This window comes from Ranitomeya imitator, chromosome 1, assembly GCF_032444005.1.
Source record: "Ranitomeya imitator isolate aRanImi1 chromosome 1, aRanImi1.pri, whole genome shotgun sequence".
Classification (NCBI taxonomy): Eukaryota; Metazoa; Chordata; class Amphibia; order Anura; family Dendrobatidae; genus Ranitomeya; species Ranitomeya imitator.
In genome coordinates this window covers 249139441-249161195 of record NC_091282.1, presented here as the reverse complement: position 1 = coordinate 249161195, position 21755 = coordinate 249139441, and the positions used below count along the sequence as shown (strand labels likewise).

General features: G+C 43.8%; 1 protein-coding gene across 1 annotated transcript in view; it reads left to right on the top strand.

Annotated features, from left to right (window-relative positions):
- Positions 1-647: 647 nt before the first annotated feature.
- Positions 648-21755, top strand: part of ANAPC5 (anaphase promoting complex subunit 5) — a 63449-nt gene continuing 42341 nt past the window's right edge. Inside the window, exons 1-7 of the mRNA XM_069755418.1 lie at positions 648-978; positions 4494-4573; positions 10673-10782; positions 10917-11145; positions 16448-16514; positions 18472-18573; positions 20079-20269. Of these exons, the coding sequence (XP_069611519.1) occupies positions 778-978; positions 4494-4573; positions 10673-10782; positions 10917-11145; positions 16448-16514; positions 18472-18573; positions 20079-20269 (980 nt within the window). The 5' untranslated portion in view covers positions 648-777. The remainder of the gene's footprint in view (positions 979-4493; positions 4574-10672; positions 10783-10916; positions 11146-16447; positions 16515-18471; positions 18574-20078; positions 20270-21755) is intronic.

Below are 21755 nucleotides of genomic sequence, written 5' to 3'. Positions count from 1 at the left end.
ACGAGTATACTCGCTCATCACTAGTGCTTTTTTACCCTCTCCCTTCTAGGTGGAGCCTGAAATAAAACACATGTAAAAACCTGCAGATACTTTATTAAGTGCAGAATCAAAGCTTTTCTGTACTATAAAACCTATTAAAAACGCGGCTTCACATCTGCACCAGAAATGCATCAAGTAAGGCGGAAAAGGCATAAAAAAAAATTGACCATGGATGCAACAATCACCGCCCCTCTGACCTCTCCTCCTGCCAGGGTAGAAAGAACTGGTAAATGGGTGCAGCTTGGGGTGTGGGCAGAATATTCAGCAGGGCACGTACGTTTACTATCTTTCTGTTAGTAATACTTGGGACATATACAAAAGGGATGTGGTTTATGGCGTCTCGCCATGGGGTCGGTTGCCAAGTAACTATAACCAAGCTTTTCTTTCTACATGGTTTTTTTGTCTTTGCTACTGGATGTGACACATTTAGGTCTAGGCTTGTGTTCTGGCGACTGTGTGCTACATGTCAGGCACAATATGGTACTGGAGACAGATTTCTATCAAAGTATTAATGCGGAACACTTATTGACGTACATATGTTTCCAGGGGAAGCTTTAGAAGAAAGACAGCGGCCTCAGGTCACATGATGCTCAGCTTACCTTCTGATTGGTCCGTTTCATGACGCGCCTGTCTGTGCAGCTGCGAACTGTTGGAGCTGCAGAGTGGAGCACCGGGCAGAGCAGTGGAGCACCGGGCAGAGCAGTGGAGCGCCGGGCAGAGTCTGGTGCCCGGTAGGACATGGCCAGCGTTCACGAGAGCCTGTATTTTAACCCCATGATGACTAATGGCGTTGTGCATGCCAATGTGTTTGGTATCAAGGACTGGGTGACTCCGTACAAGATCTCTGTGCTTGTGCTGCTGAGCGAAATGACTGGAAGCACCGAGGTCACTGTGGTGGACAAGAGGCTGCTGAACAAGCAGATCCTGCCTCTTCTCCAGGTGAGTGACGCACATGTGAGGGCTCTGAGCACAGCTATAGTGAGGGGAGTGCAGGGCAGCATCCGAACACTCCCCTAGATCACAGGCTCCAACCAGGTGTGGGAAAAGTATGTGAGTCCTTGCAATTGTGGGCTGTCGGGGAATGCTGGGTGTTGTAGTACCTCAGCTACAAGGCTGTAAGTTGAGGTTGCAGACACTTCCTCTACTGTACTAGCTATCCATGATCAGGGCGGGTTATCAGGTTCTGGATGTAATGAATGTTTCCTTTCATTAATAACAAAGCAAAGATACAGAAAACTGCAGAATCGATGCACAAAGTGTAGGGGAATCTCGCCGAATATTACATAGTGTGCCTCCTAAATAGAGGGCCTATTCTATCCGCCATGTGGTTTTCATTGGGAGGTCGTGTTGGGGAAGCTGGAGCCGCAGCCATCATTGGACTTCTGAGGACAACAATGTGAACCCCTTGCGTGGGTTGTCCTGTTTACAATTTTTTTTTCCTTTAGTCCAGATACTTCAAGATTTATAAAATAACAAAGCTGTTACTCGGCCTCCTTGGGCCAAGCGATTACTCTCTGCTTCTGATTTGGTCTTTGTTGAGCTGCTGCTAAAGTGATGTCATGTCTAAAGCACTCATGAACTGCTGCAGCCAATCACTGGGTGCAGCCAATATAGACAGCACAGGCTGTTGAGGTCAGAGATAGGCTGCTCCCTACTGCTTTAGACATGACATCAGTTTTGCAGCAGATCAGCAAAGACCAAATAAAAGGCAATGAGTAAAGGTACCGTCACACTAAGCGACGCTGCAGCGATACCGACAACGATCCGGATCGCTGCAGCGTCGCTGTTTGGTCGCTGGAGAGCTGTCACACAGACAGCTCTCCAGCGACCAACGATCCCGAGGTCCCCGGTAACCAGGGTAAACATCGGGTTACTAAGCGCAGGGCCGCGCTTAGTAACCCGATGTGCGCAGGGCCGCGCTTAGTAACCCGATGTTTACCCTGGTTACCAGCGTAAAAGTATAAAAAAAACCAAACACTACATACTTACCTTCCGCTGTCTGTCCCTCGGCGCTCTGCTTCTCTGCCCTGTGTAAGCACAGCGGCCGGAAAGCACAGCGGTGACGTCACCGCTCTGCTTTCCGGCCGCTGTGCTTACACAGGGCAGAGAAGCAGAGCGCCGAGGGACAGACAGCGGAATGTAAGTATGTAGTGTTTTTTTTTTTTTACTTTTACGCTGGTAACCAGGGTAAACATCGGGTTACTAAGCGCGGCCCTGCACTTAGTAACCCGATGTTTACCCTGGTTACCAGCGAAGACATCGCTGAATCGGCGTCACACACGCCGATTCAGCGATGTCAGCAGGAAGTCCAGCGACGAAATAAATAAAGTGCTGGACTTTGTGTAGCGACCAACGACATCACAGCAGGATTCTGATCGCTGCTGTGTGTCAAACTGAACGATATCGCTAGCCAGGACGCTGCAACGTCACGGATCGCTAGCGATATCGTTTAGTGTGACGGTACCTTTATCCCTGGCCCCAAGGAGGTTGAGTAACACAGCTCAGTATATTTTAGAAGCCTATGGACTGAGAAATAAATTAAACAGGACAACTGCTGTGCACCGGTGCTCAGGAAGGATATAATGGAACTAGAGCGAGTATAAAGGACAGCAACAAAATTAATAAAGGGGATGGGGGAACTACAATACCCAGAGAGATTGGAAAAATTAGGATTATTTAGTCTAGAAAAAAGACGAATGAGGGGCGATCTAATAACCATGTATAAGTATATAAGGGGACACTACAAATCTTTCTCCGAGGATCTGTTTATACCAAGGGAGGTGACAGTCACAAGAGGGCATTCTCTGCGTCTCGAAGAGAGAAGGTTTTTTCACCAACATAGAAGAGGATTTTTTACTGTTAGGGCAGTGAGAATCTGGAATTGCTTGCCTGAGGAGGTGGTGATGGCGAACTCAGGCGAGGGGTTGAAGAGAGGCCTGGATGTCTGGAGCGTAACAATATTGATGATAACATTACTGGTAGAGAATTTAGATTGTAACCCATTAATGACACTGATTACAATGTATGTAAAGTGCTGCAAGGTATGATGGTGCTATTTAAGGAAGCATAATAATAAAATAAATGGACATTTTTCACTTACCTGGGACTAACACCTTGCTCTCCCGTGATGGCGCTATTCTGTTTGTCCTGTCAGTGTTAGTTCACTGTGCTCTAGTGACACCACGGCGCTATATAGGACGTATTCGACAGTATATGACTTCTGCTGCCATTCGCTATCTGAGGCAGTCACATGTGTGAACCCAACATTTCTGGGACAAAAAAAAAAACCAGGCTAGTTGATGTACTAGGGAGGTGCAGGCAGGGGGGCATTTTTATTATTATAATACATTTTTTTTTCTATTGAATTAATGAAAAAGGAAAATTTGAATGAAAATCCATACATTTTTTGTGAGTTTACTGCCTTGTAATTCTTATTCCTTTTTGGTCACAATACTAAACCCAGCCTGTGTTCTGTATCCTAACACAGCAAGGGAAGGCAACAATTTATAATAATAATAAATCATTATTTTATTTAACTGAAAACTAGGTCACGTTTTTACAGCAAATATATTATGTGATATAGTAGTTAAAACTTTTTCTCCTGAGTGTATAATTGTATTTAGTTTTTAGACTAAGGGTACCGTCACACTATAACATTTCGATCGCTACGACGGTACGATTCGTGACGTTCCAGCGATATCGTTACGATATCGCTGTGTCTGACACGCAGCAGCGATCAGGGATCCTGCTGAGAATCGTACGTCGTAGCAGATCGTTTAGAACTTTCTTTCATCGCTGGATCTCCCGCTGTCATCGCTAGATCGGTGTGTGTGACACCGATCTAGCGATCTAGCGATGCGATCCAGCGATGCGTTCGCTTGTAACCAGGGTAAACCTCGGGTAACTAAGCGCAGGACCGCGCTTAGTTACCCGATGTTTACCCTGGTTACAAGCGTTAAACTAAAAAAAACAAACAGCACATACTTACATTCTGGTGTCCGTCAGGTCCCTTGCCGTCTGCTTCCCGCACTGTGACTGCCGGCCGTAAAGTGAAAGCAGAGCACAGCGGCTGTGCTTTCACTTTCACTTTACGGCCGGCAGTCACTGAGTGCGGGAAGCAGACTGCAAGGGACCTGACGGACACCAGAATGTAAGTATGTGCTGTTTGTTTTTTTTTAGTTTAACGCTTGTAACCAGGGTAAACATCGGGTAACTAAGCGCGGTCCTGCGCTTAGTTACCCGATGTTTACCCTGGTTACCCAGGGACCTCGGCATCGTTGGTCGCTGGAGAGCTGTCTGTGTGACAGCTCCCCAGCGACCACACTACGATTTACCTACGATCACGGCCAGGTCATATCGCTGGTCGTGATCGTAGGTAAATCTTATAGTGTGACGGTACCCTAACGTTAACTTATGTATGCATATGTGTAAATATCTTTTCTCTGCTCTCCTAGGGTCCTGACATGTCACTTTCAAAACTTATTAAGATTGTCAATGACTGTTGTCCAAATGTGGCAAGTTGTTTACAAATCAGGTAGGTTCTCATACTCTGAATGAATTGCTCTAGAGGCATTTGAGCGGGGTCTGTCGGTTCAAAATGATTGTTCAAACCAAGCAGAGGTGCTCAGTGTACATTTGGCATGGTCACACAGTTCAGTGCTCCTTCCCCTACTTGTTTTCTATCTCAGCCCTTCTCTGACTCATGCAAAGCCTTTGCTGTCAATCATGGAAGAGGAGGGTGGAGACAGATGCAAAACAAGTAGATGGAAAGTTGCACTGAATTGTTGTGCCATGCCAAAGGAGCACAGAGCGCTTGTACTTGGCTTGAACAATCACTTTGTACTGACTGACAGTAGGCACTACACTTTGAACAAACTAGGGATGAGTGGACCTGTGGAAGTTCAGTCTCTGGTACCCGACCGAACTTTAGTCCAAGGTTCGGTCCGGGTACCGAAACTGTACCTGAACCCGAGCCTCATTGAAATCATTGGGGATCCGAACTTTGGAGCTGGAAAATCTGTCTCTCCCCTCCTCCCCGGAATCTCGAACTGTAACATGGACTTCCAGTAGAAGTCTGTGTTCGGAGTTCACTATGGACACTCGGTGTCCGGTTTGCTCATTTCTAGAGCAGACCTGTCCATTGTCTACATCTGGCAGCTGATTAATGGGTGTGTTGGACCCTGACCAATTTAATATTGATTACCTATTATTTTAGGGATAGGTCATCACTATTTTTTTTTATTTTTTTAATGTCTGGACAACCTATTTTAGCATGTGTATAAAAAAATCCAAATGTTGTTGATGGGGACATTATTAGTGATGAGCGAATATACTCGTTACTCGAGATTTCCCGAGCACGCTCGGGTGTCCTCAGAGTATTTTTTTAGTGCTCGGAGATTTAGTTTTTATTGCCGCAGCTGAATGATTTACATCTGTTTGCCAGCATAAGTATATGTGGGGGTTGCCTGGTTGCTAGGGAATCCTCATATGTAATCAAGCTGGCTAACAGATGTAAATCATTCAGCTGAGGTGAAGAAAACTAAATCTCCGAGCACTAAAAAATACTCGGAGGTCACCCGAGCGTGCTCGGGAAATCTCGAGTATATTTGCTCATCACTAGACATATTTTAAGGTAATCCTGTAGTGCATGGGTGGATAATTAATTTTCACAAGGGACCATATGAATGTGAGACCATGACCGTTGTGGGGGGGCCGAACCAACTGTCTGAACTTGGCTATGCTCGTTATTAATGTTTTATATTCCTTTTATTGCTTAATATTGTGCAGAATTGTCCGTTGGCTAGCTGCTACTACTAATACTTGTTACCATAGGGGTTATTATTTTATAGTTAAAAATTCTGTAATGCTGTAGGTAAGCCCACAATGTAACCTGAAAGATAAGAAAAACAAGTTAGATTATACTCACCCAGGGGCAGTCCCAGTTTGGGTCCGATGGGCGTCGCAGGTTCGGGTCCAGCGCCTCCTATCTTCATAGGATGACATCCTCTTCTTTGCTTCCTGTCACGGCTCCTGCGCAGGCGTAATGATTTGCCCTGTTGAGGGCAGAGCAAAGTACTGCAGTGCGCAGGCGCTGGGCCTCTCGGACCTTTCCTGGTGCCTGCACACTGCAGTACTTTATGCTGCCCTCAACAAGGCAAATCAGTACGCCTGCGCAGGAGCCGCAACAGAAGCCGCTTACCTACAGCATTACAGAATGCCATAGATAAGCCGCTAATGGCGGTGGCCGCAGTTTATAGCGGCAAAATGAGGTGACAGATTCCCTTTAATAGTTATGTTTGAAAGTCTATTTTGTTACTGATAAACCTAATAAAAAATAATTGAAGAAATAAAATTGGGATTATTGTAACTTGTATTGTTATCAGTGTCAGCTAATCAACACTATATAATCTACTTTAAGTTTATAAAAAACAGTAAATCATACTATATCTGTTATTTAGCCCTCATAGGTTGATCAACTACCTCCCCACACAGAGCATGATGCCTTCTCTCAGCCCCCATAGAGTATGAGGTCCCCTCCACAACTACTATTTAAAAATAGACATCATTGCACCTGCTTAGCTCTAAGACAACAGGCTCAATGGTAGGAGAGGGAGCTGATGATGCAGATGCTGGGGGGAAGGTGGCTGCATGGTGTGAGATACCACCGTTTCCATCTTTTTGGCTGTTCCAGTCCTTGAGCTGCCTTTGCCTAGGTCTACTATACTGTATAATGTAATGTTTTTGATCTATATTCTGAACCTTTCTCACAAAAACTGCTATAGTGAGTACAAAAAGGTAAAGTCAAAATGTCCAAAATATGTACATACATAGTAGTTTTGCTACTATAGTAGTAAGATTGTGAATTCCATTAATACGAGCAGTTTGTAATGATTGTTACATAACCAGTACATCACTGTCAAGGAAGAAACTGTAGGAGAGATCAGCGCACATAGGGTCTTATCCGGTGGATATTGAGAAAATGCACTCAGATTATCCTAACCTGATAGATCTATTCACAAGGCGTATAGATCTAGTAGAGAGATCAGCTGCAGCAGATCCACGGGTCAGCAAGTTACCGTATCAGGTACAATAAAATTGGAGATTTGTGGACTAAATCTGCGCTGCCAAATGAGATATAGGACCAGATGTATGCAAAATAAAAGCAAGTGGTTTTATTCAACGCGTTTCGAAGTTCAGATAACTTCTTCCTCAGGACACAACCACATGTATTGTACTTATTTTGTTGCGCTGTCTCAATATACAGAGTGACACTCAGGTTAAAGGGAATTTGACAGCAGGTTTTTGTTATGTAACCCGACAGCAACATTTCAGGCCACATTAGATCTACATAGTTACATAGGTTGAAAAAAGACCTAGGTCCATCAAGTTCAACCTTCCTCTATCAATTGTACATTTTGTCATTAATTTAACTATAACCCACAATGTTATGTGTACTGAGGAAATCATCCAGCCCTTTTTTAAAAGCTGTTATAGTGTCAGCCATTACTACCTCATGTGGTAGGACATTCCACTGTCTGACGGCTCTAACTGTAAAGAATCCTTTCCTGTTGAGCAGCTTGAATCTTCTTTCTACCACATGTAATGAATACTTCCTAGTCCTCAGTATGGTCTTTGGAAGGAATAAGTCATGTGCCGGTGCTTTTTACTGACCACACATATGTTTATACGTAGAAAAAAAGATGCCTCAGAGGATATCTCATTTACAAGCTAAACAAGCCCAACTTTTCCAACCTCTGATCATATGAGAGGCCTTCCATCCCTTCTAGTAATCTAGTTGCCCGCCTTTGAACTGATTCTAGTTTCTGAATATCCTTCTTAAAATATGGAGCCCAAGACTGGATCCCATATTCTAGATGTGGCCTCACGTACATTGGGATTGCGGGATTTTATCTCTTTCTGTACATCCTAGAACCCTGTTTGCTTTTGCGGCTGCTGCTTGACATTGAGTATTGCTGCTCTGCTTACTTGTAACCAGAATACCCAAGTCCTTCTCATGTCCTGTAGTCCTGAGTATAGTCCAATTTAATGCATATGCAGCAATAGGATTACTCCGTCCTAGGTGTATTACTCCACATTTATTTACATTAAATCTCATTTGCTAAGTGTTTGCCCATTGTCATCTTATGCAGATCGTTTTGCAATATTGTGATGTTATGGTCAGATTTTAATACCCTACATGGTGTCGTCAGCAAAGACTGACACTTTCCTCTTAAAGGGAACCTGTCACCCCCAAAATCGAAGGTGAGCTAAGCCCAACAGCATCAGGGACTTATCTACAGCATTCTGGAATGCTGTAGATAAGCCCCCGATGTATCCTGAAAGATGATTATTATTATAATTATTTATATAGCACCATTAATTCCATGGTGCTGTACATGATAAGGGGTTACATCAAAATACAAATATCACTTACAGTAAGCAAAACTAACAATGGCAGACTGATACAGAGGGGCGAGGACCCTGCCCTTGCGGGATTACATTCTACAGGATTATGGGGAAGGAGACAGTAGGTCGAGGGTTGCAGTAGCTCCGATGGTGTTGAGGTGGCCTTTACAGGCTGTAAGCTTCCTTGAAGAGGTGGGTTTTCAGGTTTCTTTTGAAGGATCCAAAAGTAGTGGATAACCGGATGTGTTGGGGCACTGAATTCCAGAGGATGGGTGATATTCGGGAGAAGTCTTGGAGGCGATTCAGTGAGGAGCGAATAAGCGTGGAGGAAAGGAGGAGGTCTTGGGAGGACCGGAGATTACGTGAGGGAAGATATTGAGAGATTAGTGTGGAAATATACGGAGGAGAAAGGTTATGGAAGGCTTTGTAGGTCAGTGTTAGTAATTTAAACTGGTTACGCTGGGACATTGGGAGCCAGTGAAGAGGATTTGCAGGAGTGTAGTGAAAGATGAGAAAAAGAGGTTATATTATACTCACCCTTGGGTGGTCCCGGTCCGATGGGCGTCGCGGTCCGGTCCTGGGCCTCCCATCTTCTTACGATGACGTCCTCTTCTTCTCTTCACGTTGCGGCTCTGGCGCAGGCGTACTTTGTCTGCCCTGTTGAGGTCCCGGCGCTTGCGCACTGCAGTACTTTGCTCTGCCCTCAGCAGGGCAGACAAAGTACGCCTGCGCCAGAGCTGCGTCGTGAAGAGAAGAAGAGGACGTCATCATAAGAAGTAAAAGGACTATAAACATAAGGATGAATGACCTCGGGGAGATCAAAACATCCAACACTGCGGAGACACCATCACGTGTTTCTCAACTCAGTGATCCAGAACACTGCCCCCATCCCTTATGGGAAATATGCAAATGCATGTAGAAAAGCCGCAGAGACACCATCACGTGTTTCTCAACGCAGTGATCCAGAACACTGCCCCCATCCCTTATGGGAAATATGCAGATGCATGTAGAAAAGCCGTGGAGACACCATCACGTGTTTCTCAACGCAAGCAATAAATAGCCAGGTCTTTCACCGGGAAGGAACAACCACGGGAAGGGCAGCATCCAAAAAGGAAAACCACCTATGCCAAAACATGGTATCCATCCACAGACAGCTGTTTCGGGCTTTTCTACATGCATTTGCATATTTCTCATAAGGGATGTGGGCAGTGTTCTGGATCACTGCGTTGAGAAACACGTGATGGTGTCTCCGCGGAAACACGTGATGGTGTCTCCGCGGTGTTGGATGTTTTGATCTCCCCAAGGTCATTCATCCTTATGTTTATTGACTCTTTGTTTTCTGTCATTTAGCCAATTCCTTACCCACCTGCATCTAGATTCCCCCAGTCCTTGCTTCTGTAGCTTCAGTATAAGGCAGTTATGTGGAACTGTATTAAAATCCTTTGCAAAGTCCAGATAAATCACATCGGCCGCAATACCAACATCCAGATTTGCTCCTCATAGAAACCCAACATGTTAGTTAGACAAGACTTATTCTTCTTGAATCCATGCTGGTTGTTAGCTATATTATTCTCTGCAATATATCTCTGCAGGTCATCTCTTATAATGCCCTCAAAAACTTTGCACAATACTCATGTCAGACTTAGGCCTCTTTCACATTTCCGTCGGCCCGATGTACCGACGGACGTTGTGCAAATAGTGCACAACGTGGGCAGTGGATGCAGTTTTCAGATGCATCCGCTGCCCATTATGAGTTCCGGGGAGGAGGGGGGCGGCGTTCCGGCCGCGCATGCGCTGTCGGAAATGGCGGTTCTGACGGACAAAAAACGTTACATTGAACGTTTTTTCGTCACGACAGGCCGCAAAAATCACAACGTATCCGTTGCACGACGGATGTGTCGTGTGGCCATATGTCGCAATGCGTCGCTAATGCAAGTCTATGGAGAAAAAACGCATCCTGCGGGCAACTTTGCAGGATGCGTTTTTTCTCCAAAACGACGCATTGCGACGTTGGCCAAATGACGGAAGTGTGAAAGAGGCCTTACCGGACAGTAGTTGCCTGGATCCACCTTCTTACCTTTCTTAAATATTGGTACCATGTGAGCCATCCTCCAATCTTGTGGCCCCCACCCCTGTTACAAGAGAGGCTAAGAATGAGATACAGTGGTCTTGTCAATTACTGAGCTCAATTCCCTCAGTATCTCATTTAATCCTTTCTTTTTCATAGGATAAAGCTCATGGCTGAAGGAGAACTAAAAGACATGGAGCAGTTTTTTGATGAACTTTCAGACTCATTCTCCGGAACGGAACCAGATGTTCACAAAACAAGTGTTGTGGGTAGGTGCAGCATCGAAACTAATTGCCGATAAGTGTTTATGTAAATTAAATTAATTCCACTCAACAAAGTACATTATATTTACTCTGACATAGTGCAAGTAAAAAGTGTATATTCTTTTTCGACACTCTTTAAGGTCTTTTTCTTCGCCACATGATCTTGGCCTACAACAAACTGTCATTCAGTCAGGTATACAAATTGTACACCTCCCTGCAGAATTACTTCCAGTGTGATAAAGCCAAGGCAACATCAAAGACAGAAAGTGAAGTGGCTGACATGGAGCTCACAAACACTGAAGACGAAGAGGAGCAAGAATTAAGTGATGATGGAGAAATGGAGAAAGAAGACCTTGAAGGTCCTATTGGGTAATATGGAATGGGCTGATTTTCTTTCTAATCTCAAAAAGTGAGAGGGTCAAGAGCAGCTCATTTGTACATCGGATGTGAGCAGTGCTGGTAATGTATTATCTATCTATCTGTTCCATTTAACAGCCTTGTATAAGGAATCCGCTAGGATACGTGCATTATCGGCACTTGCCCTAGTCTAGTACATAATCCGCATGCTTGCCCCCTGATGCAGAACAAATCAGAATCTGACAACCCCGTTGGGTTTCCAGCACACATTTTGGCAGGAGCTGCCTACCATCTAATGTTTATTGGGTCTTTCCAGCATGCCCCTGACAGCTAGTGTCAGAGGATGAGATCAGGCAGTTGGATTTCATCTGCCCAATCTTTCTTTATTAACCCCTTTCTGCCATCAGACGTACTATTGCGTCCATGGGGGGTGGGCCCTACTTCCCAAGGACGCAATAGTACGTCATATGCGATCGGCAGCGCTCACGGGGGGAGCGGCGCCGATCGCGGCCGGGTGTCAGCTGCCTATCGCAGCTGACATCCGGCACTATGTGCCAGGAGCGGTCACGGACCGCCCCCGGCACATTAACCCCCGGCACACCGCGATCAAAGATGATCGCGATGTGCCGGCGGTGCAGGGAAGCACCGCGCAGGGAGGGGGCTCCCTGCGGGCTTCCCTGAGACCCCCGCAGCAACGCGATGTAATCGCGTTGCTGCGAGGGTCTTGCCGCCCTCCCTCCCTGCTCCAGGTCCCGGATCCAAGATGGCCGCGGATCCGGGTCCTGCAGGGAGGGAGGTGGCTTCACAGAGCCTGCTCAGAGCAGGCACTGTGAAGCCTGCACTGCTGCATGTCAGATCAGTGATCTGACAGAGTGCTGTGCAAACTGTCAGATCACTGATCTGTGATGTCCCCCCCTGGGACAAAGTAAAAAAGTAAAAAAAAAATTTTCCAAATGTGTAAAAAAAATTTAAAAAAAATATTCCTAAATAATGAAAAAAAAAAAAAAATATTCCCATAAATACATTTCTTCATCTAAATAAAAAAAAAAAAAAACAATAAAAGTACACATATTTAGTATCGCCGCGTCCGTATCGACTCGCCCTATAAAACTGGCACACTAGTTAACCCCTTCAGTAAACACCGTAAGAAAAAAAAAAAAAAAACGAGGCAAAAAACGACGCTTTATTATCATACCGCCGAACAAAAAGTGGAATAACACGTGATCAAAAAGACAGATATAAACAACCATGGTAGCGCTGAAAGCGTCATCTTGTCCCGCAAAAAACGAGCCACCATACAGCATCATCAGCAAAAAAATGAAAAAGTTATAGTCCTGAGAATAAAGCGATGCCAAAATAATTATTTTTTCTATAAAATAGTTTTTATCGTATAAAAGCGCCAAAACATAAAAAAATGATATAAATGAGATGTCGCTGTAATCGTACTGACCCGAAGAATAAAACTGCTTTATCAATTTTACCAAACGCGGAACGGTATAAACGCCTCCCCCAAAAGAAATTCATGAATAGCTGGTTTTTGGTCATTCTGTCTCACAAAAATCGGAATAAAAAGCGATCAAAAAATGTCACGTGCCCGAAAATGTTACCAATAAAAACGTCAACTGGTCGCGTAAAAAACAAGACCTCACATGACTGTGTGGACCAAAATATGGAAAAATTATAGCTCTCAAAATGTGGTAACGCAAAAAATATTTTTTGCAATAAAAAGCGTCTTTCAGTGTGTGACGGCTGCCAATCATAAAAATCCGCTAAAAAACCCGCTATAAAAGTAAATCAAACCCCCCTTCATCACCCCCTTAGTTAGGGAAAAATAAAAAAATGTATTTATTTCCATTTTCCCATTAGGGCTAGGGTTAGGGCTAGGGTTAGGGCTAGGGTTAGGGCTAGGGCTAGGGCTAGGGCTAGGGTTAGGGCTAGGGTTAGGGCTAGGGTTAGGGTTAGGGTTAGGGCTAGTGTTAGGGTTAGGGCTAGGGTTAGGGCTAGGGTTAGGGCTACAGTTAGGGTTGGGGCTAAAGTTACAGTTAGGGTTTAGATTACATTTACAGTTGGGAATAGGGTTGGGATTAGGGTTAGGGGTGTGTCAGGGTTAGAGGTGTGGTTAGGGTTACCGTTGGAATTAGGGTTAGGGGAGTGTTTGGATTAGGGTTTCAGTTATAATTGGGGGGTTTCCACTGTTTCGGCACATCAGGGGCTCTCCAAAAGCGACATGGCGTCCGATCTCAATTCCAGCCAATTCTGCGTTGAAAAAGTAAAACAGTGCTTCTTTCCTTCCGAGCTCACCCGTGTGCCCAAACAGGGGTTTACCCCAACATATGGGGTATCAGCGTACTCAGGACAAATAGGACAACAACTGTTGGGGTCCAATTTCTCCTGTTACCCTTGGGAAAATACAAAACTGGGGGCTAAAAAATAATTTTTGTGGGAAAAAAAAGATTTTTTATTTTTACGGCTCTGCGTTATAAACTGTAGTGAAACACTTGGGGTTCAAAGTTCTCACAACACATCTAGATAAGTTCCCGGGGGGGTCTAGTTTCCAATATGGGGTCACTTGTGGGGGGTTTCTACTGTTTAGGTACATTAGGGGCTCTGCAAACGCAATGTGACGCCTGCAGACCATTCCATCTAAGTCTGCATTCAAATGGCACTCCTTCCCTTCCGAGCCCTCCCATGCGCCCAAACAGTGGTTTCCCCCCACATATGGGGTATCAGCGCACTCAGGACAAATTGGACAACACATTTTTGGGTCCAATTTCTCCTGTTACCCTCGGGAAAATACAAAACTGGGGGCTAAAAAATAATTTTTGTGGGAAAAAAATTTTGTTTTATTTTTACGGCTCTCCATTATAAACCTCTGTGAAGCCTTTGGTGGGTCAAAGCGCTCACCACACATCTAGATAAGTTCCTTAGGGGGTCTACTTTCCAAAATGGTGTCACTTGTGGGGGGTTTCTACTGTTTAGGTACATTAGGGGCTCTGCAAACGCAATGTGACGCCTGCAGACCATTCCATCTAAGTCTGCATTCAAATGGCACTCCTTCCCTTCCAAGCCCTCCCATGCGCCCAAACAGTGGTTTCCCCCCACATATGGGGTATCAGCACACTCAGGACAAATTGGACAACACATTTTTGGGTCCAATTTCTCCTGTTACCCTCGGGAAAATACAAAACTGGGGGCTAAAAAATAATTTTTGTGGGAAACAATTTTTGTTTTATTTTTACGGCTCTCCATTATAAACCTCTGTGAAGCCCTTGGTGGGTCAAAGCGCTCACCACACATCTAGATAAGTTCCTTAGGGGGTCTACTTTCCAAAATGGTGTCACTTGTGAGTGGTTTCTACTATTTAGGTACATTAGGGGCTCTGCAAACGCAACATGGCGTCTCATCTCAATTCCTGTCAATTTTGCATTGAAAAGTCAAACGGCGCTCCTTCCTTTCCGAGCTCTCCCATCCGCCCAAACAGTGGTTTACCCCCACATATGGGGTATCAGCGCACTCAGGACAAATTGTACAACAACTATTGGGGTCCAATTTCTTCTCTTACCCTTGGAAAAATAAAAAATTGGGGGCGAAAAGATAATTTTTGTGAAAAAATATGATTTTTTTATTTTTACGGTTCTGCATTATAAACTTCTGTGAAGCACTGGGTGGGTCAAAGTGCTCACCACACCTCTAGATAAGTTCCTTAGGGGGTCTACTTTCCAAAATGGTGTCACTTGTGGGGGGTTTCAATGTTTAGGCACATCAGTGGCTTTCCAAACGCAACATGGCATCCCATCTCAATTCCTGTCAATTTTGCATTGAAAAGTCAAACGGCGCTCCTTCCCTTCCGAGCTCTCCCATCCGCCCAAACAGTGGTTTACCCCCACATATGGGATATCAGCTTACTCAGGACAAATTGTACAACAACTATTGGGGTCCAATTTCTTCTCTTACCCTTGGAAAAATAAAAAATTGGGGGCGAAAAGATAATTTGTGTGAAAAAATATGATTTTTTATTTTTACGGTTCTACATTATAAACTTCTGTGAAGCACTTGGTGGGTGAAAGAGCTCACCACACCTCTATATAAGTTCCTTAGGGGGTCTACTTTCCAAAATGGTGTCACTTGTGGGGGGTTTCAATGTTTAGGCACATCAGGGGCTCTCCAAACGAAACATGGTGTCCCATCTCAATTCCTGTCAATTTTGCATTGAAAAGTCAAATGGCGCTCCTTCGCTTCCGAGCTGTGCCATGCGCCCAAACAGTGGTTTACCCCCACATGTGGGGTATTGGCGTACTCAGGACAAATTGTACAACAATGATTGCGGTCCATTTTCTCCTGTTACCCTTGGTAAAATAAAACAAATTGGAGCTGAATTAAATTTTTTGTGAAAAAAAGTTAAATGTTCATTTTTATTTAAACATTCAAAAAATTCCTGTGAAGCACCAGAAGGGTTAATAAACTTCTTGAATGTGGTTTTAAGCACCTTGAGGGGTGTAGTTTTTAGAATGGTGTCACACTTGGGTATTTTCTATCATATAGACCCCTCAAAATGACTTCAAATGAGATGTGGTCCCTAAAAAAAAATGGTGTTGTAGAAATGAGAAATTGCTGGTCAACTTTTCACCCTTATAACTCCCTAACAAAAAAAAATTTTGGTTCCAAAATTGTGCTGATGTAAAGTAGACATGTGGGAAATGTTACTTATTAAGTATTTTGTGTGACATATATCTGTGATTTAATTGCATAAAAATTCAAAGTTGGAAAATTGCGAAATTTTCATAATTTTCGCCAAATTTCCGTTTTTTTCACAAATAAACGCAGGTACTATCAAAGAATTTTTACCATTGTCATGAAGTACAATATGTCACGAGAAAACAATGTCAGATTCACTGGGATCCGTTGAAGCGTTCCAGAGTTATAACCTCATAAAGGGACAGTGGTCAGAATTGTAAAAATTGGCCCGGTCATTAACGTGCAAACCACCCTTGGGGGTAAAGGGGTTAATGATCTTTTGAAATACTTATTTTTCATAATTTATATAAAAATCCTAACTCAATAAGCCTTCTTTTCATTGACCGCTATGACAAATCTGTTTTCTAATACATCATTATTGATCTCATAGTCTTATAATGAGCTTCCTCTAGTTTTTGACTGCAGATTAGGTTGTAAAAAAAAAAAAAGTCACAGGAAAACTGTCAGAACATAATATGATCTATCATTGCAGCTTCCCACCCTCTGACAGCATTTTTTTGCATTAGTAGTTGATGTACCATATACATGATACTAGTTCTCAATTATTTTTTTCCCTTAGAGAAGAAGAATTGGCATGTAGCGGACCTCTGTCCCAAAAGCAGGCAGAATATTTCCTGTCCCATCAGGTTTGTCACTTTTTGAATATGATTTATAATTGTCTGCCACTTTATTTCATTTATCAAGTATTATATTTCATTTATCAAGTATTAGACTTCAAAATAGTATTTAAAAAGAATCTGATAGTGGATTGAACCACGGGCAGCATGTATCAGACACTGGCTGCATGATTCCAATCATGTGTGTTTGACTCTGAAATGCTGCGATGTTTCAGATAAACAAATACTTTGTAACCTGACTGGGGACCGTGCCGCACAGGAGACTTTTCGAAAACATGGGTCCTCTGCAGCTTGTCTCTACCTGCTCCAATTAACTGACGGGTCTCTCACTTTGTGGATGTATAAGGAAAGATCTGTCAGTTGTCAGCGGGCGGGGAGAAGTAGGTTTTTCTCAGAAATGTTGTCTCAGAATCTGGGATCTGCCCCTGGATCTGGGAGCATGTATCCGCTGTCATGTGCTCGTTAAACATTGTTTTTTTCCCCCTATTTCAGCATAAAACTGAAAAGACAAAGGCTGTTTAGCACTGGTGAAAGTGTTTTGTGTCGCCAGCCAAAACTAAATGTTATTTAAAATTATATACTCGAGTATAAGCCGAGATTTTCAGCCCATTTTTTTTAGGCTGAAAGTGCCCCTCTCGGCTTACACTCGAGTCATTGTCCCGGGGGGCGGCGGGGGAGAAGAAGCGGCAGGAGTCGGTGGCTGTCACATCATACTCGCCTACTTAATTCCCTGCTTCTCAGATGGTCTCTGGTGCCTGCAGCTCTTCCTGTGTTCATCAGTCACTTGGTAGCGCTCAATAAAGTAATGAATATGGACGTGACTCCACTCCGGTAGGAGTGGAGTGCATATTCATTACTTTAATGATCAGTACCATGTGGCCGCTCAGCACTGGAAGGAGCTGCCTCCTGAGGACAACGGAGAAGCAGGGAAGTGCAGAGACCGCGCCAGGAGGGCGAGTATGATGGGGAAGGGTGAGCCATGCGCTATACACCTGTCCCTGTTCCACCGCGGCGCTGTCTTCCGCGTCCTCTGGCTGTGACGTTCAGGTCAGAGGGCGTGATGACGTGGTTAGTGTGCGTCCTCTGCCTGAACAGTCACTGCAGAGAGACGGAAGACACAGCGGCACGCGGCGGTGGAACGAGGAGAGGTGAATATCGCAAGTGTCGGGGGCCTGAGCCAGTGGCGATACCGGCACCTGGCCCCCATAGCGCGGCGGTGTCCCCACCTGCTCAGGACACCGGCACCTGGCTCCCAGCGACGAGAGAGGACTATGTAATTTTTTTTTTTTCTTTAATCGCAGCATGTGGGGCATATTATTCTATGGAGCATATTATGGGGCCATCATTAACCTTTTGTGCAGCATTATATGGGGGATATTATAATATGGAGCATCTTATGGGGCCATTATTAACCTTTTGTGCAGCATTATATGGGGCGTATTTTGTATGGAGCATCTTTTGGGGCCCATAATGAACTTTATGGAGCATTATATGGGGCTCCTGATTCAATACGGATATTCAAAAACACTTAACCTACTGATGTCTCAATTAATTTTACTTTTATTGGTATCTATTTTTATTTTTGACATTTACCTGTAGCTGCTGCATTTCCCACCCTAGGCTTATACTCGAGTCATTAAGTTTTCCCAGTTTTTTGTGATAAAATTAAGGGCCTCGGCTTATACTCAGGTCGGCTTGTACTCAATTATATATGGTAACTTTGTTCATGGAAAGCCTCCTAAATATGTTTTCTTTTCTCACACAGAAGTTATTTCTGATAGTTTCTGTATAAATTTTGCCAGCACTCAAACCATTCCCTTATTGAATGCTTTGTATTAAGCAATGTACAGGAACTCTAGGCGTCATTTTCTGCATGCCATTTATAATAGGATAAGGTTGTAAATAATTGTATATTGGTTACTTCTTCATTCTAGTGTATCCTTAATCTAATTATTTTGCTTTCCAGGCCTCATTACTGAAAAATGATGAAAGTAAAGCTCTGTCTCCTGTTTTGTTGCAAAAAGAGCTGAACAATCTTCTGAAGTTTAATCCAGATTTTGCTGAAGCTGTGAGTTTTCTAGGAACATTGATTGCACTTTTGTGAAAAGGTGCATTTATTTTATCATACTCCCCCCAAAAATGTTTAAACTGAGGGTTTGGTTCTTAATAACACGTAATGATCCACTTGTATCAAATAGTACAGTGTAAATTTAGCAAATGTCTACGTTAACTTATTGATGTACATTGCAACAAATGTTTGACTTTGCTTATACCGTCTTATACATTTGTCACTTACATCTCTGACATTAATACAAAACGTTCCTCATTGGCACTGCCGAATCCATGACTTCTAGTATATATCAGAGGACCATAATCCTTTTTTAACAAGTGCAGACAGTAGCAATAATACCACATTTTGTACAGGATAAGCGGCGCTCCTTCAGGCACCCACCTTTTGCATGAAGAACAATCACTTTTTCAGAGCCTCAGAGAAAGCATGTGTTTTATGCAAAATGGCATCGGCATGAGGGAACACTTTTTGTTGTTGTTGTTGTTGTTGTTGTTGTTGATGATGATGATAACGAATGTTGGAAGTTTCTTTCTACTATTTTTTTTTTTTTTATTTATTCATTAATTTGCTTGCACCTCCCAAAATGGAAAATTCCTCCTGTTTAGAGTCCAGATGCAAACATTTTTTTCACCTGTTTTAATAACGCATTTTCACTTGATTTTTACAAACTCCTATATATGAAGTAAACAGCACAAAATTCTGGTGAAAATTGTTAGTGTTATTTCGATGATCATCAGCAAGAGTGCCCCGCTCCCCAGGCTCCGGGCATGTTGTGGTCCTGCTTGATTGACTCCAAGATGATGTTATGAGTCTGGTTTGCCTCTGCAGCATCACAGGAGCTGAAAAGATTAGTATCAGGCTTTAACAATGTGCTCCTGCAAACTTGGCCAGCGTCAGAGCAGTGTTTAAGTGTTTACAAGCTCTTGTAAACTGCTTGTAAGCACTTCAAATGTTTAATTATAGTTGTGGCTGGCTACCTAGGCAATGAGCAATAAAAAAGAAAATAAAAAATAATTCCATTGAGAAAGGAGAGCATTTTTTCTAAGGTGTAAATTGCAATGCTGCTTGATTTTACAAGCATTTTGTGATTTTATTCAGAAAGGAGCAAATGAATAACACAAATAGCAAATATTAGACTATTTTGGAGGAAAAGACAAAATGACATTGATGCATGTGGTCCAGTCTCTCTTATTTTGCATGTACTGGTTATTTATGGGATCACCAGTACATGTCTCTGCTGTTTCTGTAAACCTATAATTAGGGTTATGATCTGATGTAGTTCTGTTGTATTATCTTTTGCTCGTTTTCACTGCCAAATGAACTATTCATAAATCTAATGGAAAACTCATAATCTATGTACAATTGGGTAAACTGGTGTCTCATTTTAAAAGCCATATATGTTTAAGGGATTGTCATTTTAGAGTTGACTCTTTTCAAAATGCTACCGGAATCTGTTAACTAACACTTTTATTTCAGCAAAGCTTCTTTCTTTTTTATTTCAGCATTATCTAAGCTATTTAAATAGTTTGCGTGTCCAAGATGTTTTCAGTTCAACACATAGTCTGCTTCATTATTTTGACCGCCTCATCCTCACCGGAGCAGAGAGCAAAAGCAATGGAGATGAAGGTTATGGACGGAGCCTGCGATATGCTGCACTCAACCTGGCTGCTCTCCACTGTCGCTTTGGACACTAGTATGTAATTTCTGAGCATCATTAGTATTAAAGGGAACCTGTCACCTGAATTTGGCGGGACCGGTTTTCGGTCATATGGGCGGAGTTTTCGGGTGTTTGATTCACCCTTTCCTTACCCGCTGGCCGCCATATTGGATTAAAGTTCATTATCTGTCCTCCGTAGTACACACCAGCGCAAGGCAAGATTGCCTTGCGCAGGCGTGTACTACAGAGGACATAGAATGAACTTCAATCCAATATTGTGGCCAGCATGCAGCCAGCGGGTAAGGAAAGGGTGAAAGGGTGTACTACTGGACCCAATTTATTATACACTGCTCAAAAAAATAAAGGGAACTCTTAAACAACAGAATATAACTCCAAGTAAATCAAACATCTGTGAAATCAAACTGTCCACTTAAATAGCAACACTGTTTGATAATCAATTTCACATGCTGTTGTGCAAATGGGATAGACAACACATGGAAATTATTGGCAATTATCCAAGACACACTCAATAAAGGAGTGGTTCTGCAGGTGGGGACCACAGACCACATCTCAGTACCAATGCTTTCTGGCTGATGTTTTGGTCACTTTTGAATGTTGGCTGTGCTTTCACACTCGTGGTAGCATGAGACGGACTCTACAACCCACACAAGTGGCTCACATAGTGCAGCTTATCCAGGATGGCACATCAATGCTAGCTGTGGCAAGAAGGTTTGCTGTGTTTGTCAGCGTAGTGTCCAGAGGCTGGAGGCACTACCAGGAGACAGGCCAGTACACCAGGAGACATGGGGGGGGGGGGGGGGGATGGGCGTAGGAGGGCAACAACCCAGCAGCCGGACCGCTACCTCAGCCTTTTTGCAAGAAGGAACAGGAGGAGCACTGCCAGAGCCCTGCAAAATGACCCCAAGCAGGCCACAAATGTGCATGTGTCTGCACAAACGGTTAGAAACCGACTCCATGAGGATGGTCTGAGTGCCCGACATCCACAGATGGGGGTTGTGCTCACAACCCAACACCGTGCAGGACTATTGGCATTTGCCACAGAACACCAGGATTGGCAAATTTGCCACTGGCGCCCTGTGCTCTTCACAGATAAAAGCAGGTTCACACTGAGCACATGTGACAGAGTCTGGAGACGCTGTGGAGAGCAATCTGCTGCCTGCAACATCCTTCAGCATGACCATTTTGGCAGTAGGTCAGTAATGGTGTGGGGTGGCACTTCTTTCGAGGGCCGCACAGCCCTCCATGGGCTTGCCAGAGGTAGCCCGACTGCTATTAGGTACCGAGATGAGATCCTCAGACACTTTGTGAGACCATATGCTGGTGCGGTTGGCACTGGGTTCCTCCTAATGCAGGACAATGCCAGACCTTATGTGGCTGGAGTGTCAGCAGTTCCGGCAAGATGAAGGCCTTGGAGCTATGGACTAGCCCGCCTTTTCCCCAGACCTGAATCTGATTGAACACATCTGGGACATCATGTCTTGCACCATCCACGAACGTCACA